The 26,404-nt window shown below is 39.9% G+C and overlaps 1 protein-coding gene across 1 annotated transcript in view; it reads right to left on the bottom strand.

The window, feature by feature from the left end:
• LYRM4 (LYR motif containing 4) overlaps positions 1–20,186 on the bottom strand; it is a gene marked incomplete at its 5' end in the record, with an annotated part of 65,082 nt that extends 44,896 nt beyond the window's left edge. Inside the window, one exon of the mRNA XM_009878872.1 lies at positions 20,066–20,186. Coding sequence (XP_009877174.1) covers positions 20,066–20,186 — 121 coding nt within the window. The remainder of the gene's footprint in view (positions 1–20,065) is intronic.
• Positions 20,187–26,404: the final 6,218 nt, after the last annotated feature.

The raw sequence follows: 26,404 nt of genomic DNA, 5'->3' as shown, positions 1-26,404 counted from the left end.
AAAGGAAAGGTGGAAATCTAAAAGACATTTCCTAAAAGACAAATATACACAAAGCACCCAACAACAAAAAGCATCTTCATATAATATGAATAATATGAAGCGAGCCTTAAGCCATCTCTGCTACATATGCAGCTGAGGAATTACCTGTTTTAAAAAAGGATGACCCAAGACAGCGGGTAAAGAGAAAACGGATAAATAATGTTCTACACCACCAAAGTTTGTGGCATAATCAGAGGTAAAAGATTATTTTTCTAAACTTCTATTCCTTGAAACTAAACACTTGACTATCTCACAGCTTTTGCAAGTTTCTTAGATATCCAGAAAAAGGCCATGCACAAATACACACCACTTTCCTACTCAACTCTAGGGTAAAGGGAATACATTATTTCACCCTTGTGAGGTTTTCTTAATATTACTGTTTTCTTCCATCTCAGGAGAGACCTTCTTCCCAGCGTCAAGCTCTTCACATTCGATCTTTACCCATAGCATGCTCTCCATGCATCCTCTTGTTGGTGACTGCCTTTCAGTACAGGTTACTGCAGAAACATCGATAATTAGAGTTGTGTCACAGGAACATGAGTTTTAATCTTTCAAATGACAAGACTATGCCAACAACTATTTGTATCACAGGCGGAAAAAAAACCCCTCCAATTGTTTATTAAGAGGCACGTTTCAACAGCTTTGAAAGAAACGTGTTCCCATGAGAAAGGGCTATACAGCAAACACACAACTCTCTCTTACAATGCCTTTGAACATTCTGGAGAGAAGAACACACTACACACCTTAGCCAGTGTTTTCCAGAAGAATTCTGATGAAAAGAAAGTCTGAGTTTATCTTATGGTTAAAACAATCAATTACTAGTGCTAATAATTTGTAAAGATCCTATAAAAAACACACTAGGCAACAAACCCACAAAATACTGAAAACAACAACAACTACAAATTCTAACACATATTTTAGATAGAAAAATCATTTGAATCTTCCACAATACTTCTACCAATAAAAAAGAATAAAAAAAAATCTATCATGAAATCACTAAACAGTGCATGACCATTAAGTATTTTGGACTTGGGGCTATAGGTCTCAAGGAGTCTGTAAATTGAAGCTGTCATGAGGGGCATTTCCTTCCTCCCTCTGCCATAGTTCCTGGGGGAACCAGAAGTTCATCTCACAAGCAGTCAGGGAAGAGCAGTTCATATGCAAAACACAAGCGGGTCCTGGCATCCTCTTCACCCTTCTCACTTGCCCAAGCTCTGGAGCTCAGAGACCCTCGTTAGTTCCAACTGTGGAGTAAACTTGCTCCTCCTCCTCCTCTCCAGAGAGGGCTGGTCCGGCAGGACGAGGAGCGGAGCACAGCCTCCTGCAAGGCAGGGAAGCAGAAACGTTGCCCAGGTGGGCTGAGCAGCACCCAGAATTGTCTCGAGTCACTGCCTTGTAACTTCGGTACCGTTGAGGGTCACATGAAGTTGGAATTGGTTTGCTGCCTACCTTGGCAGCCCGCTAAAGAACCATAAGCATCTTGCTAATTTAATTCAGTTAGTAAGTAAGAGTAGAAACAAGCCCAAAAAGCTGTGTGTTGACACCTACAGCACAGGAGGGCGGTCTGCTAATGAGAACACACTCAAAGTTCCCAGAAACCAGAAGTTTAGTGTATTTTGCACTTACGACAACAACAATGAAATGCTTTAGTCTGAACACACAGTATCACAATCCAAACAAATCTTTGAAAAGTGACTGTTTCATTCCTACCATCCCAAATCTCCTGATGCCTTCACAACCACGGATAAATGACGACAGTGAATTTTCAAACAGGCCAATAATTCCAAAACCTGAATCTCAGGTAAAATCCAGTGGAAATTCTTTGCAGTAAATGCGTTTCTAAAAATGGCCCAATGTATCAACATACTACAGCAGAGATTTTACTAAAGGTGTGACTCTTCCGCAACAGGATATTGGAAACAGCATTTCAGCATCATTTTAGTCGCAGTCTCCTGAACGTGATCATGGAGAACAGGAACATTAAAACAAGAAATGTCATCAATTCCTTCTCCTCAGGTTTTCTGGCACTTCAAGTCTGTTGTTACCTTACTTGATCCAAAACCAATGCAAATGTGACCCAGATACACAAACTGGCAAAACAGTCAGATGGACCAGGGCAAATGTGGCTTCTTACTTCAGGACCCAGAGCAGAGCCCTGCCTCTTAAAGAAACCTTCTTTAGACCACAAGCTGGTTCTACTTTTTTTCTTTTCTTTTAAAACATGAATTGAAGGATAATAAGGTTTAAGATCAAGGTTCAAAATAATCTGGAGGTGAATGAGCACATACATAGAGTGCCCAAAAGAAAGGAGAGCACAGCATGGTGCCTAAATAAGGAAGGATAACCCAGAACCATTTAAGATACAAGCAGAACTGCAAGAGCAACTCTTGAGGAGGGAAAACCTCTGCCTCGTGTATCCAATAGTATAAAATAGAAAACAAATAAGAATCGGGAACACCTCCATTATTACTCTGAAAAAATGGCACTGGGAGATCTTTTGTGCTACATCATCAGGAGATTAAGGTCAGTCCTTTCACAAATTTTAGATGGAACTGGGAAGTATTTGATGTTTTTTACTGCAAAAGCATTCTGACCTGTTGGGATCACAGTAGTAAGCTGTTCCAACACCATTCCGAAGAGGGAGAGACTAGTGAAAAGAAGAACACTTACAAATAAGTGTAACAATCCCACAGGTTAAAATGTCAGATTGAAACAAAAAGTCTTTCTAATATCATATTCACATCTACTCAGGTCTCAGGTTCTGTGCAAGGAAAAGCGCTGAAACTTTCTATTAGTTTTTGCAATGATGGACATTCAGCCTAGAAATTAAAAATACCCACTAAATCTCTGCCTCCATCTTCCAAAGCACCCCAGACCTTAACTTCAGTGAGTTTGCTTTACTACTGCATCCACATCCCACACTGGGATTCTCATATCGCATGTTGCGTAGCTTGATGTGTGAGTGCCATAGCTGGGTAAAATTGTTACGTGGAACTGAAATTTTTTGCAAGAGTGGCAAGGTTTTAAAATTTTGTATTAGGCTAGTAAGTGTTAAATATATGCCATTTGACAGATCTGAAAGCAGATTGATTCACAAGTGCTATTACAATTCGTACAGCACTTAGAAACTTCAGGCTAAGAGCAACCCATACGCAAAAATGGCCAAGAATTGGCCAGAATGCCAGGTTTTGTTTTTCCTGCTTTACCAAAATCCTTCAAAGAAACTTACCACTACTTCACAGCTGAGATCCACAGGAGAACTCAGGGGAAGGTCATCTCAACCACGGGAGCTTTTCTCTAAATAACTTTGGACAGATTATTAGTTTAGTTGAAAAGAAATCACATTACCCAAAGGGCTATCTGATTCTTTACTCATGTTTCTACAGTTAATGCAGAAACAAAGCATTATAAATCAAACCTGGATTTTGGAAGACTTCTATGACTGAAAGGCAGTTTGGAAAACAAATTCCAGATGCTAACCATCACATGATGTAGATTTTTATTTTTGCAAAGCATGCATTAATTACTAGTTATCATAGGAACTCCCACACACAAATGCTTCATTATTTAATTTACAAAGCAACAATCTGATCATGCCTCACAATGATTCAGAACAATGTTCACCTCTCTCAGAAACTGCAAGCTCAAACCACAAGGGTTTTGGAATCAAGATTTTGGATGTGTTCCAGGTCAGTAACATCTTTTCATCTCCAGACCATTCCGCTTTAAAGTAGTTGTGCTGCATCTCTGGTGCTGGGAATTAGTTCCCTCTGGCAGCAGCAGGAAATACAAATTAAAATGTGGATGTCATAAGCAAAAAGCAGTGAGTAGTTATTGATCAGGAGTGACCTCCCTTCACACGCCTGTGTGCTGGCTGGGAGAAACTCCACATGCTTACAGAAGTGATGGTTTTTACCAGTGAAGTTCGAGAGTGCCGGCACTGCGGCACGCGTCCTACCAGCACCCTAGGATGCACAGCTAAGAGTATACATCAAAAGCAATTAAAATAAAAAAAGAAAGAAGACATGATGAGCAATAAGAGAGTGGGTGAAATGTTATGACTGAAGATCATCATCTGTTGTTTTTTAATTACTGAAGCAGACTTAGCACAGGTATGCAAGCAACACTACGTAAGATCAGAACCGCCTGCGTGCTGTGAGGTAGCCGTGGAGGTTGCAGGTGGGCAGAGAACAGCCCCACGCATTTCGGAAACGGAGCTGCCTTTGTAAAATACCTTTTGTTGCTCCTTGTTTCCAATCAACTGCAAGAGGACATACAGAATCATAGAATGTGTTGGGCTGGAAGGGACCTCTAAAGTCCATCTAGTCCCACTCTCCCACAGTGAGCGGGGACATCTTTAACTAGATCAGGTTGCTCAGAGTCCCACTGCCCATACGTCGGCTGAGTAGGCAAAGAAGCAGTTGAATATCCATGCCGGCAATTTTCTTCTGTACGGAGACTGGCTTGTTTGGCAGCAATGAATGCCACGGGCAGAGAACTGTCTACACATGGCTGGAGATACACAAGAAATACTATGCACATGACCCTTTGGGTAAGAAATGCTGGGCCCCAGGGAAAGACAGAGCTCAAGGGGAGGAAGATGGCCAAGGAAGGTGAAGGTGGGTAAGATGAAGCCAGTTAGGGTGCGGGAAGGCAGATGTGGATACGAGGCAGGAGCATTCAGCTTCTGGCCAGGTTGGTCCTTTGAAACGGCAAAGACCTAAGCTGAGGTAGGGGATCATGAATAATTATTTTGTGTCCACAATCAAAAAAACATATCTAGTCTCACACTTAAAAGCCACACACCTCAACATACTAACCATGTGATCTGGTTACGATACCTCTTCACCTGTTGAAAAGGACCAGCCATGCTGTACACAGCCACTAACATGCCACCACTACAATCAGAAACTTGGTATTTTAGACAGCAGGTCCAGCTGGAAAACAGAGGACGTTGCATCTGGAAAATTAGTGTACAGCTAGTGCAGCTCATGCAGAGCTGATACTGAAGCTGCACTGAGGCTCTCAGAGTGACAAGGAATTAGACAGAAAGCCATGATCACAGCACTCTGCATTTGCATTTATTAACTGCATTGATCTACTTTCAATAGTAGTAGTAACAGATCTACCAGTAGCAGGCTAAGCATAAATTTGCATTCATACAGGAAATGTCACGCTAACAATGCTGTTCTGAAAGTCACGTTGCAAAAAGAGATGTAGTATTAATCTATAAATGCAGGACTCCAAATACACTCACTGTGATGAGCTCCCATTTGTCATTTTTTTATGAAACACAGGACAGTGGGTATTGAATGTCTCTCCCCACGTGCCTGTGAGAAACTCCTTTACCTGTATGTCTGTTCCATAATCCTAAAAGCACCAAGCCAAAAGGAACTAAATGTTGTGTGTTTAGAAATGCCGACTTCTAAGAATTCAGAGTCTGAATATAATGCATAAAGGTTGAATGAGAATTAAGGAAATGAAATACAAGCTCCCGGTTACTCTGCAGTAAGACAGGCTCTTTGTTGAAGAGACTCAGGAAAGCATTACTATAAAAACACGTTCAAATGAGAAGCAAACAGCATTTAAAACAGCTTCACTGCCTGTTTAGGGGAGACCTGAGAGCAAGGGGAGCAAGCATGTTGGAAGGAGAGTGCTTGAAGAAAGAAATAAAAGCACAGTAGCTGGCACTTCTCTGCAATAATATTATCAGCCTGCTGAGAGCAATTACAATAGCACAGACAGCACTTGCTTTATTGTGACCTTATTGAATTAAACCTGAAGAAAAAAACTCTGAGATTCAGCAGGGAATTTATTAGAAAATTTTAATGCCAACTTAAATTTGATCCAAAGGCCTCAATAATAAAGGTCATATCCATTACTATACGGTGGGAAACCTTGGATCTCTCTGTTCCTCTATTCCCCCTTTCTCAGTTTTGTTTTCTTTTGTAAGAGTAGGTCAGACTCTCCTTCTCCTAGCACTCTCTATTAGAGGTACAAGACTTTTAAAAAGCCTTAGTCAGAAAGTCAAATACAGAATTCCAATCTTATTTTCAGTGAAAACTTGAAAACAAAAACCACAATCAAGCACCACTGATGGAATTTTACCACCTTACATGGATATACAAGGCATGTAACCTGATCTAACTGAATTATCTGCCACTACTTCCAGGTCAATTGTCATTATGACAGAGGAGTTGGGTATGGACCAACTACTGACTTGCACAGAATGGTAAAAGGTGCATAGTGTTTTTAAAAAACAAATCCTTAACTCCAGATCATTGCAAACGTTTGAAATTGGAAGTACTATCACTGAAGTCTGATCAGCTGAGCTTCAAAGGCTCCTTGTTTGTATGTCAGCAAACACAATGGTGGCAATGGTTACTGGGTACTTCTTCAAACCCTGTCATTCCCCTACCCAGAGCTTTCAGCTTTACAACTGGAGATGCACCCATGAAAAATATAAAACGCACTGTGTAGCTCAGGAATCACCCCCTGAAGGAAGTATTCTCCACAGATTTGAAGGCTAACTACATGAAACTACTCTTCTTTTAGCCAAAGATTTAGGAAACAAATAGAAACAAAGATGGCCTTCTTCACCAGAAGACAAAAAAGACCACAAATTCTGCTTTTGCACTGCATTGATTTTTTTTTTCCAAATGCGAAACTGTATTAGAGGGGAAAAGCTCTTGTTCTTGACTGCTGATGTAAATTTGGAGCTTATCGCCTAGTGCCTTCCAGAGTACCTTGAGCTCTTAAGCATCCGTATTAGTCAGCATAAACGCATGAACACAAGTCCGGATCCTCTCTATCGATCTGCTCAGGTACTCTCTGAACACAAGAGCAATCCTCTCTTTTCAGCCTATGTGAACATATATTATGGATATTCATTACACTCCTTACTTTCCCAGTAGCCTCAGCATTCACTCTACATAGGACGTCTAAGGAGAGGAAGAACGTTAAAAGACAAGTTTCCTGTACGAGAATCACTTAGGTTTCAAATAAATACCACCTCATGACCTAGCAGCAGCAGCTTCAGTCTTCCTCAAAAGTGCTGGCAAACCTGGCAGTTGAACTACTTTAACCTACCATTCAGGCTACGCTGCCATTAAGTATCTTTTTGGAGGACAATGCATGAAAATCACCTTTTCTGAACTTAATTCACACAAGATTTTACGTTCTTTATGCTAAAGCCAAATTACATTTAGTTTCACACATGTGACAATACAATTTGAATGCCACTGAAATGTCTCCACTTCTTAAAGACTTATGTTCACACATTCATACACGAGCTTTACCCTTCTAGCCATGGATGCCCGTGACCTCTAGCTCAGAACCTGCACAGCGATGCCTGGGCGATATCCCTGGAGGTGTTAAAAAAATGTGTAGATGTGGCACTTCAGGACATGGTTTAGCAGTCACGGTGGTGTTGAGTTGACAGTTGGACTAGATGATCTTAGAAGCTTTCTCCAGTATTAATGATTCTGTGCCTGAGCAGCTGCACCCCAGGAATAGGACATATTCACACAAGCCCTCCACCACAAGCCCTCTACATACGACATAAATGTACTTATCTGCCACACTACACAAAGTGTCAATGGTTTTGCTTTCTGAATTGCTTTATCCTTCAAAAAAGGGATTGATGACACATCTTTGCTTTACTGTGATTTGATTTGGTAACCACTGTAATTCTGTTCATTGACAGTTGTGTCTTTTCAGTCTTGCCTCATTCCAAAAAGGACGGAGAGGCTTAACTTGCTACTTTTAACATTTGCAAGAAGTCAACAAAACGGCTGCTGGACTGAAACAGAAACATTTATTTTTTTGATTTTTCTTTTCATATAAAAGCTACCTCTGATGCTAGAGCACAGACATCTTAATTTTGTACACTGACAACAAAATCGCCAGGTTTGTTATTTCTATTTTTAGGACCCACGCAGCACACGACTTCTTCAGTTAGTAACAACAGGACAGGAATTACAGAAACAGAAATTTCAGTCATGCCACTGTACAGGATGGCATCAGGCTTCATACTAGTGTTTGACTCACCTGTTTGCCAGACATTTTTCTCCCGTGCAAGTTCAAAGAAGTGAAATAAAAACTATCAATCTATCAACAAGAGTTTTCAACTAACAGTATCTTATTTGAAATACAGAGAAATAAGAGTATTTTGGAGTATGAAGCTAATGGATTAAATTTGAGGATGGAGCCAGGATGGAGAACAAGAAAAGCAAGAGAAAGAGAAGTGAAGACATGTCTGATCCCGAATTGCTCAAATGACAGGGAACTTTGCTACCTGCATCAAGATTTGTATATTTAAATCAGTACTTTTGTTTCTTAAGACTGAGACCCTTCTTTTACTCACCCCTTGATAAAGGGGATTTGTTATCATCAGGTACATTCCCTACTGTTTCAATTGACTGAAGAAGTTAGTCATATTCATTCTCCAGCTCTTCCAACTCCTCACTGTTGTTCTTTCCCAAAATAAGCATTTATTTTTCTAATCTCATTTTCAACTTACACAAGTGGTGTATTTCTAACTCTAAATAAAACCCACTTAATTCTACAGTACCTCAGACAACAACTGATGTAGTCAATGGTTCTTCAAACAAGGAGCATGGTAAAACTAGTCTCTACAGAGTAAGACATTAAAATAACGCATTTTGTAACATATTTGAGGTTAACAACATTAATGACTTATCCGAACTTTTGTAACATTTACGTATGTTTATCTGACAAACCGCAGTTCACCTTTAGGATCTCAATCAAAAAGACAAGTCAAATTGCAAACCCCACAAACAGCTGCTTCCTTAATTCCCTCTTCTCCTATTCTAGTGTTTGTACTGGCTCTCACTTAACTAGAAAATAACTATTAGTTCCCTAGGCACCAAAGTCTTTATATATACTTAAACTTGAATAGAAGTAGCCTCCGTCATTTCCATCTCAATATCTTAAGGACAGGCGTGTGGTGAAACGCATAGCAAAAAATCAGGATGTCTTGATCTCCCAGATGGTAATTCTCTCTGCCCTCTGCCTTGCTGTACAGCTGAAAGAACGGAGCAGTTCCAGCTCTGACAACTCCCTTGGGACAGCACAGTACTGTCACACTCACAAAATTATTAGTAATAAAACTAGCACTTTGCAAAGACTTACTTCCCTTTTTTACCCATAAACATACCACACACGTGGTAAAGGTATTTTACAGTCAATGGGATAGTTCTTCAGTGTTATTCTACAGCATAACTTTGCATACCATTTTTTTTTCTCCTCTTCCTCCATAAGCATTCATACAAATAATTTAAAAGCAATTTACAACATGTGAAATTGCTTAAGGAGACTCTTAAAAATCTAATGTATGAAGTTAACCACTGGCATGATTTATTATTGAAGTTCCACTGTTATAACTTGACAATTAAGAAATATAGATAAATGTAAACACATTACTGATGTCAATTAAAAAGCACAAGATTGATTAACCTCCCAGAGGTATCCTGGTACAAGCAGTTAGAGAGTAATCACCCCCAATAAGTGTTCCCTACTGACAAATGTGCATAGAAATTAGACTGCTCTGAGACAAAAAGTACGTTCAACTAAAATTAAGAACACTTGAACACTTAACTGAAGCATTGGGTCAACAATAAAACCAACAGAATTACAAACAAGATCTGTATTAATGTGAAAGGTGAAGCATCTAGGTCACATAATGCTCTCATATACTCTGATGAAAATATGGTTAAAAATTACCAAAGCAACCGCTCAGCAAGTGAACTATGCTCAGAGGAGAAAGACCACAAACATGTACTTTATTGTGAGGGTGCCAGAGCCCTGGCACAGGCTGCCCAGGGAGGTTGTGGAGTCTCCTTCTCTGGAGACTTTCAAAACCCGCCTGGACATGTTCCTGTGTGACCTACTGTAGGTGATCCTGCTCTGGCAGGGGGCTGGACTAGATGATCTTTTAAGGTACCTTCCAATCCCCAACATTCTGTGATTATTTAGCTGCTACAATGAAATATTCAAAACGGCCCCGTTGAGGGACAAGACCTTGCTTACAGGATAAACAGCAGATCTTTGTTTCAAAGTATGTATTCACGTACATCCTACAGGTGAGCAAATTATAAAAGGTCGACTCAAAACTCTGCTTAGCAATGGTTTGCCTCCTGCAAAGCCAACAGCCAGGGAAGGACATTCAGCCAGGCCACACGTCGAAGGTTAGGAGCATGAATCTGACTTACCCCAGTGAGAATAACAACAGGAATCAGTCAATTTGTGATTTAAATGCGACTGGAAGAGTTTGAGCTTCTTTTTTTCTTCTCTTTTTACTTGCTTTCGGAATTAATGTACTGGCATAATGCCTGTCACCAAGATGAAGGGCACTGCAGCTACAGTTTTTAATGGCCAGAAAAAGCCCAGGCTCACCTCAGAAAGCACAGAGCTAAAGACAGCAGCAATGCACCAGTACCAAGGAGACTGCGTAAACACTAATTAAACTTCTCTCTACGCTCTTGTCTAGAAAACAGTTTTCCCTGCTCAAACTTCCACGGGCTGGGCCAGACGTGCTGATACTGGAGTCCAGCAATTGCCTTCCCTAATGCTTGGCCTTCATCACAACTTCATGGATCAAACCTATTTCGCTCAAATACACGCAGCTCACCACAGAAGCGCTAGATAGAATGCAAATTACTGCAAAAAAAAAAAGATGAAATTGAAACACAATGATAAAGCTTCTTTGTTTGGAAGAGCTTTATGTGAAAGCCAGACATATGTTTATTGCGTTTACTGTCAAAACAAAACTAGATCACTGTGAATTTACCTGGCTGAAAATGCAGTCAGATGGTATTAGCTACAGAGCCCATGTTTGGTGCTGTACTAAACCACAGGGGTATTCAGTCACCCCTAGATGATTACAACACATGCAGACACACCGGACACACAGGACCATGAAGAAAGTTTCTTTTTTCCCTTTTTTTTTGAAGTAATTGTTTTGGGGTTTTTTTTTCAGATTTTTATTAAATGACAGTTAATGGTGGTTGGGTTTATAAACAGGTTTCACTTTGACAGGCAATTTTAAAATAAGAAAACAACTGGGATAGTGGAAGAGTTTTAGTGACTGAACCAACATGAGCAGCATGAAAATAACAAAATGGGAAAATAAAAAGCACTCATGAAGCCAGATTCTTGGAGCAAATGGGACAAACAGAGCTCTGTGCAGGCTGGCCTTATGCAGAGAGTGAAGAGAGAATAAATTTGTTAGACTTGACAAACTATCTGTGGAGGAAACAGAAGAAGGCATCTGATTTAGGGTGGCAGGGGCCACAGTGTTTTCACTGTGCTGAGGGAGGAAGCATGGCCATCTGAACGTCCAGAAAAGAATTTAAGTAGCTTTTAAAGGGGACCTAAAGTGATCCCTCCTCCCTTTGTTACCTATAAAGGGAAAAACTGTAACATGCTGAGAGACTTGTGACTGAGCATGGGGGGAGAAAAAGTCATTAAAAATACACTGTACCACAGCTGACTTGTCGCATAGCGAGGGCATCAACACCAAAATAGTCATCCGGAATTACAGACTGCAGCTCAAGGGCAGCAGAACAGTCCTGGGGATCCGAGACATCAGACAAATGTGCCAAAGCTCCTTCTGGAAGGAAGCGTGCCCGCTCGGTTGTGCTGCCGTTGAATCTGACACTGTCTCCTTTCAGTAAGCTGTACAAAACCAGGACGGAAAGTTTTCTCAGAAAAGAAAGCAAACAGAATACAAAGCAATCAACAAACCGCGGGAGATCAGAAGAGTGATTGCCACTGCAACCTGCATTGCTGTCTCTGTTACTTTTTTCAGGAGTCCTCAAAAGAGCAACCCCTTTCCTCCACTCAAGGCTGTACTTAAAACTGGTTTACCCCGTGGTAACACCACCAAAAAGGGATGCTCAGGAGACATCTATGTTCTGACATGCCCGTAAGTCACAATACACGTGCAAGGCTTTTGCAACGTTGTAAACAGCACACAAAACTGCTCCTTTTAAAAGTAAAAAAAGAGATCCTCTACCAACGCCCTGTTCTGCAGCAGACACCACACAGCAAGAAAGACACAAAGTTGCTCTAAGGTTAATGTACTTAAAGTAGAAACTCAGTCTTCCAAACCCTCCTCTCAGCTGGCAACACTACAAACCAGACCGGCAGGCATCAGCTCGAGATCACACAGTCAGATCAGCAACAGGGCTGTGATCAAAACCACCACCACTTCTTTCTACCTTCCCCCTCTCGGCAGTATTTTATATTTATACTAGGGTACTCGTGCACTTGCTGTTACTCACCTCATTCCGTAGAGGCCTCCTTGGAGTTTTTTTTCAAGAGCCAACCCTATGAACACTGGGCAGAAATGTGTCAACAGAGGGAAGCAGAGAGCACGGACAGATGAGTGGCGGATGGATGTATCTCTCTGAAAACGTGAGCTTTCCTTGCTTCTGCAGCTTTCCTCAGCACAGACTGATTCCATCAGTGCTACCAACTGCTCAAGAAGCTACCGATCAGCCAGGCTGACGAAACCTTTCTCTTCCATGTGGAAGTTTACACCTAGTATTTACTTGACCGGATGTGAGATAGGGCCATGCCAAATTGCTCACTAGAAGTATGTCCTTCTCCTGCCCTTCAGACAGCCCGCCTCCGTGCACAACATCGGATGCTCAGAGCTCTGGATGCATTATATAACTACTTATCATTGATGACAACCTCACCGGATTAGCCACTAAATACATGTAACAAAAATAATGACAGCTCTTTATGACAGATAATTAAAGTATTTTCAAAACAGCTGTAAAATACTCAACAATATTTTTTTTTTGGTTAGGAAATGCTACTGCATACATCAGATGCTGTGTTTTACACTAAGGTTCTTAGATCAGAGAGGTAAAGCCTCCTTCTACCTCTGAATCACCTTTTGCTTGCTAGAGGTTATTTTCAACGCAGGGTCTACTTTGGTATTTAATATTGCAGGCAGAACCTGCCATTCGTAATCTAGTCAGCAGGGCAAACGGCAGCAAATCATGTGTGAAAACACAATCTTGCTCTCCATCAGGAGAGTTAAACAGAAGCCGAAGGAGTAACACTGCTCCGGAGACTCGCACAGGTGTAACTTGGAAAGCCGCACCACCTCAAGACGGGCAAATTGCCTGTTATACTTCTTGAACAGTCAAATGCTAGAAATGAAGCTGCTGTGACATCTCGGCGCCTTTGGCACCTGCTACACTCCTGAGTAGCTCCAGAGCTCCTGCGCACCAAGACGAAAAAGCCATTTGAAAAAGCTGGATCTCACTGCTAAGACGTCCCGCGAAGGGCCAAGTTCTGATTCACCTGAATTTCTGTTCAAATTTACCAAACCTTTTTCAAAGTGACCCCTATTACATTTTTCATTTTTTTCCTTCTCAAAACCTTATGGACATTTACTGGATGTGAAATGCATTTGCTCTCAAACTTGAACACAAAATGAATACAGCTCTGAATTTAATGTCTCCCCATTTCAGATTCAAGCTGTCTCTTGTTTATTACAAGACAGATATTACACACCCGATGTTACACCTTCCTTCACCTGCTTCTGTGTCTCCTTCCAAATAAAGAGCCCTAAAACTAAATGTATGTTAAGGATTTCTGTTGCTTTCTTAATCATATTCTTCCTTGCAGACTACTCTAATAAAAGAATATACAAACACACATTTCTTGAGTTTTATTTTCAAATCATATGGAAAGTAAGTGCAACTTGAACATAAGAAATATGATTTAAATGACCTTGAGGGGAAAAAAATAGTATGTAAAAATATTGCTGCAAAGAGCTTTTTCTAAACAAAAAAGAAAAAGAAAAAGAAATCCACAGAACCCCCCCCAATGCCTTCTACAAACCAAAGTCAGCTGATTTAAATTCAGAGTTTGGCTTTGCCACAAGCTTTCTGCGTAATTTCACTAAATGCATGTAGGGAATCAATGAAATGGGAACTCATGATATGCTAAAGCAATGAGAAACTGACTGTCAGTAGTACAACAGGCCAGGAGCAAGAGAGGTGCAAGAGGCTCATGCCAACCCTTTGCTAAATTTGAGATGCCACTTTAAGTATTTAGAAGTGTAAAGATGTTTGATTACCTCAAAAAACTTTTACTGCATAGGGACTTGATAAATCTGTTTTAATAGGATTTTGGTCCGTTGCCTGATCACGCCATTCACCTCCTGCTCTTCTGTGAATGAGACATTTAAAAACCTTCCTACACTTACACTTGCTTTAACAAACTAAATGGCTCGAGAGCAGCAAACTTCCAGGGGCATTCTCCTTAGGTAAGAAATTTAAGTCTATAATTTTTTGTAGAAAATCAGGTAATTGCCATTGTGATGCTGAATAAATAAATAAATAAAATTCAAGGAGTAAATTAATCTGTGATTTTAAAACTTCCTTGCAATGACAAATTGGTAAGAGGAAACCATATTAGAGCCCCAACAGAACTGTCTGCCAGCAGGAACACGTGATTTGCCAACATCATCCACATTTCTGAAGAGTAGTGTGGGTACTCAGAGTGCTTAAAGAATTTTCCAGCTACTTTTTCCTCTTGGCTTCAAAACTGCTGCTCACAGAATCAATTACATTACACAGTATTTTGCAATTTTCTTATCTATTCTTAAAAATTGAACAGAAATGTGACTTTTTGCCTGAAACTAAAGATTTTTTGTAACAGACCGTCTCCTGTTAAGGGCATCCAGCCTACAGCGCTCGGCAGTATAAACACAGATCTCTTCAGATACACAGAATATTTCTGGAAGGTTGAGAAGTTCCTTGAGACGGTCAATTCCAGTATCAAGCACAACTGTGTAAATTGGTACCAGCCCCCTGAATGCTCAACAACAGGCTTTCAGTTGAGAAATACATACACCGTGGTGTTTACTAATTTACCTGCTATTGCTGCAAATCAATCACAGGGTTGCTGGAACTGAACTCTGGAACACAATGGGAGGAGTATTTGCTGACATGGCCACAAAACACAAGCAATAAAATCCAAAGCAAGTGCAGTAAACTATTTTTATCTTTTGTCGTTCTTTTTTAGAGTAGCTACAATTGAAATTGTTTGTCTTGCTAATTATCGAACATGCTTTAGTATTTCTATTTTAATTAACAGAAATATACTACCTTATGCTGTGGCTACGTTATTACCAGTTCATAACAATATGAGCACTGTGTTAGTGCATTCATTCCGTATCATCTCCACTTCCATTCAACTGTCACTTGAGCCTTTGCTATTACTAAGACGAGGCGCTCAAAAAGGTGCAGGACACCTGGCTGCACTGGTAACTTGCGTATCATCTCCACTTCCATTCAACTGTCACTTAAGTCTTTGCTATTACCAAGACGAGGCGCTCAAAAAGGCGCAGTACTTGGCTACACCTGGCTGCACTGGTAACTTGGCTTGCAAAAAACCCACACATCCAGAAGAACTGTTCAACTGTTCTTATTTTATACAAATTTCAAACCAAGACCATACTAATCAATTTTACTAGAAAGGGCAAACATGGAGAGACACATTATCAAGAATCTCACACCAAGTCTGACGTGGACTTTTACCAAGGCACAGGCATTTCATTAGAAGAAATGGAGCTAAAGTTGCTATAATCAATGAATTTTGCAGGGATCAGAATGTACTTACAACATGCTGCAAACACGAAAAACGCTGCAAGTGCTCAATATTCATCATTATCAGTGGAACCTTTTTAATAACGTTCTCTTTTTAATGGTGTCCCTCACTTTTCTACACACGTGCAGGGAACAGTAAGAGGGGTCAAGCCTGAGGAAGAACAACTCAAATGCAGAAGAAAATGAAAAGTTCATCTGTTTCCTTGGAAAACACCGGGGACCAGGCAGCTGTAAAGGAAGCAGATCCACAAGTCCCGATTGTCTAACCACCCACAGTGCATCTCTTGTCTCCATGCTAAACATTCATGCAAAACACCACTCTCATCAGTTTGGATTATTTAAAGGGACAAGCAAAGGCTGTGCAATATTGAAACTGTTCTACTGAAGAGTAATGTAGATGTATGACATCAAAACCAGTACAATTGATACCAAAGCCTTCGGGGCTGCCAGGAAAACCCAAATAATCCTTCTTAGCAGGATAACAAGGTGACTGGTAGTTTCCAGTTACAATCTAAAACTGAGGAGAAAGTATGGTGGAGGAACACATAAGAACGAGATGTCCTGTTACTTAAAACAGGGATTTAATCAGAGCACACAGGTCTAATACAGCTTTTGAATTTCACTTTTATATTTTCAGCTCCAAACTTGAGAGACAGCACGCTACAGAGAAAACCAGCAAATACTTCAAAACATTCAGTATTCTCCTGTCTTCAAAGTGGCTTCAATAAATCTTGAATCTCAGCAACAGCAGTGACATTTCAGGGCAAATTCTGCCACCGTTAATGTATTCCAGTACCGACGCAAACTCGCAAACGCAGTCGTATTAGCATAGCTGGGGAATGGCTGTTACGACAATCCCCAAAGGACCTGAGACTTGGCCTCAAAACTTTGAAAAACTTTCTACTTCAAACTCGCTTGTGACCACGCGTTTCTCACGACGCCCTTCTGTGCCGGGACGGCCCCACAACTTGGGCTGTTCACACAATATCCACACGCACAAAAAGTCGTCACAGTGCTGAGAAACAAATCAGAGTTGTTCCTTCCTCCAGCTAGATTACTTTTAAATCGAAACCAGTAACAAGAGGAGGAGGACTAAGGCAGAGATGGATGTTCCTCCACGCTTTTCAGCTTTATAAAGCTACTTTTATAATGTTCAAGCAAATTGTACAGTGACTGACATGAACAAAATGACAGTAATCTGTCACTGTTTCACATTTCCCACTAGGCTGATTCACATAGTTATTTATGAACCTTACACTTCAATGGTCACTCTGATGACTAAACCATAAATTAGAATGTAAAGTGAACATAAATTTGATTTTAGAGTAACAGCAAATTGTCAGCAAAGTGGGATATTATTTAATTTCTATCGACACACTATGAAAAAGTCAGCAATCCCGAGATGCACTACATCATAATAAACTCCAAACTTAGCAAAAAAAAAAGTATGCTGGATCTCATGTTTGCTTCAGTGCTTCTGCATTTTAAAATAAAAGCACTTTATATCATGCTCAGTTAGTTTTAAATATAAAGTCTTAATAATGTCAGATGACTTCATTACTTAGATCTTCAATTAAACAGGGAGCAAGAATGAATTTTTTTTCCACAGAGCATGATTAAATTTGGCAGCAAGTAAACATTAATATGAATTTAGATGCTAAGGTTTTTAATAGTCCTGATGAAAAGCTTACTTTTAAGACAGTGTTGCTGTTTTTCCAATATTTATTGTTCACTTTAGAGCTGAATGAATGGGATGACAATGAAACATAACAGAAAGCCTGCAAAGAAAAATAGTTCTTAATTTTTTAGAAAAACTATGCAGGGGAGGAGAATGACTCCAAAAAAAATAATCCTTAATAGACAAATATTAAGTCTTGCAGAGACTCCTGTCAAAAATATTCTCCTGATAAACTCATTTTCTTTCATCAGATTATTTTATGCCAAGAAGTTCCACTGCATATTGCATTACGAAATGTGTTACTGTCCGTGAGTCCCGAAAACAAACCCTTGCAAAACTGAATGCAACGTGATTATACTTTGGAAAAACTCTAGAAGTGTGACACATAAGAGACATTTCAACGTAAGTTTCAGTGTTTTAGCAGCATTAAAAACAGGAAGTTGTGTCAGACTCTTTAATACTACTTAATTTTCAAGTATATTTTTCCTGAAACTCTTGCGCAGAATGATACAAAAATTCGATCCAATTTAAAACTATTTTAGCTTTAGCAGATTTGTTTTGCATGTGGGAGAAAACCCCTAAACAGCTGAAATTTGAATCAATAAACAAAGAAGCAAACCCTTGCAGGTGTAGCAATAACTGCAGCCATTCTGTGCTATTCTGGTCTGTCCCAGTGACAAAGATGCCCTCCAAGTAACAAATACATAACAGAAATACAGGTACTTAATGTCGCTTGCTTGAAAACAGTTTGATTGTAATATATTTAAGATATCTGTATTAAACATTACTTTTCTATGTTTGCAAAATTAAAACATACATGGAGAGATTTTCATATTCTGAAAATTCAAGCAGTGCTGTTCGAGGGAACTAGCACCCTACAGGCCCTTTTTTATTTCTGAACATCTTTCCAGCTGAAGAACTCACACCTACATATAAAACATTTTAAAGAAAGATTTATGTATTACGTCGTGGAGCAAAACGTAGCTCTCAATGACTTCTCAATCTTGAGTCAAGAAACATTTCTTATAATATTTCTTTACCATTACTACAAAGTAGCAAAATGGAAAAAAAAAAAGCAGTCTGGAATGGTTCAGCTGGTGTAATAAAAAAAAGCAGAATCCATGCTAAGAGAAAATAAGAAATCCTGTTTAACCTTTCATTGCTGTCATTTTCTTGAATGAAGAATTAAATGCACAATATTTTTACCAGTGCTAAGCACAGACCAGTCTGTCGTCACACATCAATAGGTTGGTATGTGACATACAGTAAGCTTAAATGGTAATCTTTGTATCCCACACTAATGTTAACTGGAGTAAATAGTATTGACCACCAATCTACCTGTGCTTATTAAATGATTAATGTACCTAAAAACTTACCGATTAGAACTCAATAAACTAACTACTAGCTCAGATCTAAGTGACCTCTGACTCTTCTCCTGCAACATCCCCTCCTTCATTGTCTTCTTCAGCCTCTAATACTTCTGGAGAATACTGGATATCAAAGCTGTTCAAGATAAAACCTCAAAAAACCAAACTGAAAATGCTACTCATCACCTACAGATACATGAACAAACATCCCAACACTTAAATATAATTGCATTGCATCAATTTCCATTGTTTCTTTGGCAAACAGCTTTAAAATACAAAAAATAGCAGTGTTTGGGTTAAAAAAAGATAGTGAAGCTATGGTAGCACAAAACACCACCTGTTCCTTGGAGAAAAAAAAAATCCAAAGAAGTGCACAAAAATATTCACACTTAATTGCCAAATCAAAGGGCCCAGCTTCCTACTGCAATCCAGCTCACTGACCTGCTGGTTCTTCAAAGATTCATGTTAAAACACCCCATGGAGGATCAGGTGCACACATTCATCCAATATTTAATAAAAGTATTACTGAGCTCTGACTGGTGTCAGTAAGTGCAGATTTTGCTCAGGGGGACAACCCCTAGAGAGTTCAGGCGTAGAAGGTTGCTTTCGTGAAATTTCCAGTGGTTCCTGTGGATAGGCAGTGGGTACGTACGGGAAGTTATAAAGCATCTAAAATACAACGACGTATAACTCGCGTCTAAATAACATGGTACCCAGTGGAAGAAACAAAGATGCTATAAATGCTACTCAGACGAAGTCAGAGAAGAGTATTGCCAGTGACTCAACTTTTTCCAAAGAAAAATCCGTCCTGCCATTTGGACACACTGAACCAGCATTTACCTAATTCACTTTAGGATTTTCATGTTATGATACTGTTCTAACACTGTGTCTAGAGGTGGGGAAAAAAGCAGAAGGCAGCACTATTTGGAGTGAGTGTCACGGCCACTCTTCTAAACCTGTGATGGAAAGAGGAAAGGAGTCTAATACATAGGCACTAGAGGAAACAAATTCAAAGAAAAATTAGGGGGGAACAGAGAAGCAGAGTGAAGAGACAGTAAAACAAGCAACAGCAAAGGTAATGGAAAAGCATATGAACTTTTGACAGCAAGGCCTGTTCTGGCTAATGGAACAAGCATCCCTAAAACTCCACGTGCAACCACTATGGATAAACAGATGTTTCCCACCCTTTCAAATTCAGACACACAAAACCTGCTGTTCATCCAGAGATGTTTTGAGCAAGGATCTATTTTTTACATCTGCAGTGGAATAAGACAGTTAAGTGAGGAGTATACAACTCTCAGATAAAACGAAAGAAACAAACATACCTGCCGATGAATAATCTCTAGGTTTGCTTTGGCTTTATTCACTAGTTCTTCTATTTTTTCAGAATCCTTTATATTCTTGTTTTCTCTGAAGGCATCTCTTATCCTTCTGATGGCATACGTTCTAAACACAAACAATAAGAGGACATGTATTCACAGATGTGCCACGGTTTATGACATTTAAACATTCTTTAAAACATACTGATTTTTAAAAACATACACACATATATATGTTGCCCAGTTTTACACACACATCGTTTTTCGTCTTATCTTCAGTGACCAGAGCCTTTTTTTTTTTAAGTGGTTTTAACGGAAGTTATTGTAGGAAAAAAAAATAATTTTTCACTTATCAGTCCAGTCCTTACTACTTGTTATTGCTGCAAATATGCTGTTGGACGCTCAGCATAGACACTGCAAGGCTCAAGGATATAAAAAAAACCTCAGAGGCAAAAAGTCATCTCTCAAATTACTTTGAACCAGTGTGACTGTTCTAACTCTGCATACTCTAAAGGCTACTGAGCTAACCACCAGACATTATATATTTTTTTTTTACTTCTGACTTTGTAATCTAGCAGTCAGTGAAAGTAAGCTGGTGGATCACCTATGACAAAAAGGGCTTCCCTTTCCTCTCTTGACAAAGTACGTTTTACCCCTTAGTCCAACACCTCCTCATCCATTTCCCCGCTAAGAAGCAAGAATAGGGGACAACCTCTGCAGGTAGGAAGAAATCAGGATCTCTGCCTTCAGAGAGAGAGAAATCCAAAGCTGCAGCTATCTCCAAATCTCTCTCCTGTTTTTTCAACCTGGTAAAGTACCTTTATGCAGTTTGTAGTGAACTGCTCAATGAAAAACAGGGAGAATTTCAATATTAAAATAGAATTTTCAGCATGAGTAGTAGACTATTTCATTACACATGTGCTTGGGAGTGGAAGATGAAATGTCAGTAAACTGATCCTGCTCACCTATCTTCATAATGTCCCACATCTCTACCACCACATCAGTATCATTTCTACTACAGAAAGAAAAACCCTGGGTGTGGCATTGGAAGGAAAAGAAAAGATACTGCGAAGATCACAAATCGTGTAATATTTCAACAACTGTTTTCAATCTTGTACACAAGTGAAACATGAGACACAAAATTGTCTGAAACACAAGCATAAAAACTCCGAGGTCGATGTTGAACAATAAAAATATTGGGAGAGAAGACAGAGGAAAGCAGAGGAAGAGGAAGGGTCAGCAGCACTCCGTGCCGTTAGATGGTGCTATCCAGCTCCTAAGGCAGCCTCCACAGCCAAGCGTGGCATTTTCTCTTCGAGCTCATAAATAATACATTTCAGTCCCAGGAATCCGGCTGGTTCTGGAGTGCCACCCTGCTGCCGCTCGCTGGCAGATGGTGTGTGCTTTTAATGAGGGCCTGTTCACCTCTAATGTGACACTGGGGTGCGTGAGCGAGCGACTGTGTGTTTGCATGTGTGAAGTTAATAGAATATATTAAATATGGAAGCTCATTCTCATCTGCAGCTGCTGTCTGGCAAGATTTCTAGGAGAATCTGCTTAGCTCTTCTAAAAAAGAAAGAGGCCCAAGCCATTAAGATGTCATTTTGTCACTTGATAATGGATGGATTTCAAATCACCCCACATACACATAGAGGGTTAAACTGTGCAGAAATGCAGTATTCTGTGAAAGAAAGGAAGAGTTTCCAAAAGATAGAGATCTAATACATATGTTTTAGCTTAAAAGAAAAAAAAACATTACTGGGTACAAGTCTTTCAAAATGCAGTACAAATGAGTAAATGCTATCTACATCAAAAAGATAGATGGGTCTAAAACAAATTCTTGTTCATATAACGCCTACAGACTCTTTTTTTTTGTTTGTTTTGTACATATGGTGCATTAATTGTTCCATTTTCTCTCTCTTCCTCTCATTATATCCAACAGTTGTTTATAAAGAAAAGATATGTACTCAGAAAACATCATCAACCCAGTCTTTTTCTCTAGTCAGAAAGTTGCACTGTTTTTCCTTTTGCAATTTCTTTAAAACTTGATGACCGTTAACACCCAAATGAAGTTATTTTACATGCACTTTAAACCAATTAATTCTACAGCTAAATCAATACATGTCCAGTATTCCCTAAATACACTTCAAAGACTAGCTCTACGTCCTGGTACTGCTCTTTACTAAGGTTACACTGAGATTCAATATATCGCTTAATATAAGCATGAGTTGAAGCTCAACCACTATTATGACTGTAAAACATCCTTTCTTCCCCACCAAGAGGTGGCAGAGGAACATTTTGTCAACACTCAAATTGTTTCAAAATTACGTAAAAAATGTTGAGATATGAAAAAACTGGCAGTTTGGGGGCTTTTTGGTTTGCCTTTCTTTAAACAACAGCTTTTGATGCAACAACAGTAGCGAGCAGTGTCAATTCCACAGCTCAATGCTCTACACTTCAAGAGTTTCTGAACTGAGTACATACTAAAATCTAGTACTAACATTAGGGCTGTGATATTGCTGCAAGTCCATTACAGAATCACAGAATGTTTGGGGTTGGAAGGGACTTCTGGAGATCATGTAGTCCAACCCCCCTGCGAGAGCAAGATCACCCAGAGCAGGTTGCACAGGAAGGCATTCAGGGGGGTTTTGAATGTCTCCAGAGAAGGAGACTCCACAACCTCCTTGAGCAGTCTGTTCCAGTGCTCTGTCACCCTAAATGTAAAGAAGTTCCTCCTCATCTTTAATTGGAACTTCCTACATTCAAGTTTGTGCCTGTTACCTCTTGTGCTGTCACTGGGCACCACTGGAAAAAGACTGGCCCCGTCCTCTTGACACCCACCCTTTAAGCACTTATAAGCATTGATAAGATTCCCTCCCCACAGTTTTCTCTTCTTCAAACTAAAAATCCCCAAGTCCCTCAGCCTTTCCTCATAAGAGAGATGTTCTAGTCTCTTCATCATCTTTGTAGCCCTTTTCTGTACCCTCTCCAGCAGCTCCCTGTCCTTCTTGAAGTGTGGAGCCCAGTTGGACTCTTTTGAAACTACAGTAACATATGTAGCAACATTCAGCAAAGATACAAATGCTCTGAGAAAAACTCATTCATTCAGACATCTATCTGTTGGTTGTTATTTCTTGAAGAGTACCACACCAAAAATCTTCTGGTTGATGAAGAGACTGGTCAGCTGATCAGCTACTCTAACGGTGTGTATTTTCTGTTCAGTAAGGAAAAACACCAAACCCAATCATGCACCATGTGAAGGCACAGCTCGAAATGCCAGTGGCAGAGCATATATGGCTATCTTCCTACAATTTTACAACACTAACGGAGAAGCAGCACTCTCTTAGTACAGAGTAACAGACGGAAAGGCATAGTGGCAAGCGAAACGGTTGCTGGACCTCACGGAGGATTATTTATCTGAGCTGGCACAAAGGAACTGAGTGCGTACAGCACCGCGACAAGTTTAAGCCAACACAAGTGAAGGGGAGCTGCTGCAATTTTGCCACCCCCACTGGAGGGCAGAACTCCCTCCTCTGCCTGCTTCAGACCAGCACAGCCAGTCTGATACTTGACTCCAAGGTGAGCTTGGTAATCTGACAGAAGGCAAAACTACTAAGAGAGTTAACTTCTTGTTTCACTGGTTTGGATTGTTTTTTTTCTCGGGATTAGAAAGCTCCATTGGCTGCATGAGGGTCCAGAAGGAGGAGGAGGCCATCCAGCAGTACTCATTTAGATGGATACGATAGATCCCACTCGCAGCGGCTGAGCAAGTCACATGAACAAAGGGGACTCTTCAGTGAGAAGGTACCAAGCAAGCTCTCCAGAGAAACAGAACAGGAAAGCGATTCCGCACACAGTACACTCAGACAGTCCCTACGGGCTTTTGGGAGAGGCCCTAGGAAAGGAGCACTGGTCATTAAGAAACATCACTGCAAATGAAAACTCAAACTATTTCACAATCTACTGTTTTTCTTACTGTTCCTTGGAAACAGACCCTGAAAAGTGGCTGCAAGATGCAACGAGACCTTTTCTTTTTGTCATCCAAGCACACCGAAATCTTAACAGAGAACACCTTTGATTTTATCTTCTGCACACACCTTCTAGCAAGGTAGTGACAGCAGGAGCCGAGCAAGAGTGAAGAGCTGAATGTATTCACTCCGTGTTCTCTTGCATATGCACGCTCAAACCACTTCTTGTGATCCCTACTTACACGCATCTGTCACACAATAAACTCGTGATTAAATCAACAGTAAGAACTCAATGGGCAACAGAGCCAGTGGGATGGCTTCAGACCAAGGCCACCCTGGGCGGACGGCTGCGCCAGGTAACAGATGCGCATCGGCAGAAAACAGAGCGGTCGGGGGTTAATGCGAGAACAACGGCAGGGCCAAAACATCACGCCAGACTCCCAGAGAATGGGCACTACCTGGTAATGTTATGGACAACAATGCCCCCAATTAATAGTAAAAATACACAGAGTTACAGTTAAAAAACCATCTTTTTCGTAACAGCCAGTCATTCACCTCTATTTTCAAAGAGTTCATCTTTTTATTTCCCTAAAGCACAATGGAAAAAACCTAACGTGTCCTCATAAAAAAGAAGCCTACGGGACACTAGGTCTGAAACAACGGCTATTAAGGAAAAATAAAATTGCAACAGAGGTACTTCAGAAAATAACAGTTTCTTGGGGATTTAGATGTTTTTATTTCAGAATGTTTACTTATGTCATGCCTGACCAGGAAATAATGAAAAAAAGAAAAAAAAAGCCTTTTCCTTTTCAAGTCTTCACTCTTATATCTTTGTGATTTGCGAAACTAGAGCGTAAGAAGCTGAAACACCACGCAGACACGCTTGCTTTTAAGTATACAGTACTATGCCTGCAAAATAAACCCGGCCAAGCAACGTTTTTATCAGCACCACTTTGCATTTACCACTATCACAACACACTAAAGGTTCAAGTCACCTTTCTAAGACAGCTTTCCAAACGGGATGACATCTTGCCTTTATGACTGCGAACAAATACGATGTATTAATGGATCACATCACTGTTACAGGCAACATACTGCAAAATAAAACAGCTATTGCAAATTTTAAATCATTGAACATACACACAGAGATAGAAGAGGAGGCTTGTGGTACATGATCTGTGCAAACAAAACAGATTACAAGGGAAGACGACAACAGGTTAGAATATTCAAGACTTTCAGAAAAATGTATAAAGTAAAATGCATTTTTCCTGATTAGCTGAAGTTGCATTTAATAAAATAAGGCAAGTGATCAGTAGAAGGCAACCTCTAGGAAGTCTGCTGTGGTTAATAATTCTGAAATGAAATATATGATGCTTTTATTTAAAAATATAATGTGTAAAAGTGATTTATCAACCTGTGATATTATAGCAAGTGAAGGATCCTTTTAATAAAAGGTCAGCTTTCTTTCACCAACTATATTTTCTTACTACTTTTCTAGTTAACATCTATTAAAGTAGCAAGGGCATGAATATTCACAACTTCTCATTACTACCAGCAAAATGTGGACCAGATGAGATTTGCCTAACTGGATTTTCATAATTGCATATAATTTAAAAAATGGAAGTTTTTATAATAAAAAAATGCCTGCAGTAAGATCATTTTAGTTTGCCTTAATTTTTATTAGAGTTAGCGTGGATGCCTCTATGTACAGAATTACTTCAAAGGGAATGATTTTTTATACATATATAGCATGTACACATACATATTTCCATATATATGCATTTACATTCTTTTTTATGTCTATAAAGGTCTCATTAAAAGACGCCAATAAAGGTGAGGCAAAAAGCTGCATGCCATTACCATTTAATCCTAAAAAACCCATTTGACAACAGATGTGTGTTTGAGACTGAGAGGAAAGGACTTCACACAGAAGTAAATATGACTTGTCTCATTAAGCACAGGATGAACAGAAGGGCATGGATGCAATGCTTTAACAGCAAGGTGTTCCTCAGACTCCATCACTAGACACATTTTCAGCACTGGCACCTCAAGTTACATCACAACAACACTGCCACCCTCCTGTTTTCTAAAATCAAAGCAAAATCTATTCCTGGAATCAGGATTTGCTTGGGGGAGTGAAGGTGGTGGCTGGAAGCCAAGAGGAGAGAGAAGCAAAGGAACAGAGAAATCAGACGGTTGCTTAACCCAGTATTATTTTCCTGTATTTTCTAATCAGAGTCCCCACAAAAAGCCTATGAGCCACTACTTGGTTTCTCGGCTAACACACAGAACACGAGTTCCAATGGAATTGCCAAGAAGTATGTTCAGAAGACAACAGCAGCAGCAATACTTTGTGAGAGGATTACCCCAAAAGAAC

The sequence above is a fragment of the Apaloderma vittatum genome, unplaced genomic scaffold, assembly GCF_000703405.1.
Source record: "Apaloderma vittatum isolate BGI_N311 unplaced genomic scaffold, ASM70340v1 scaffold9231, whole genome shotgun sequence".
NCBI lineage: Eukaryota > Metazoa > Chordata > Aves > Trogoniformes > Trogonidae > Apaloderma > Apaloderma vittatum.
Note: the sequence above shows the minus strand (reverse complement) of the source record. Positions and strands in the feature narration are given on the sequence as shown.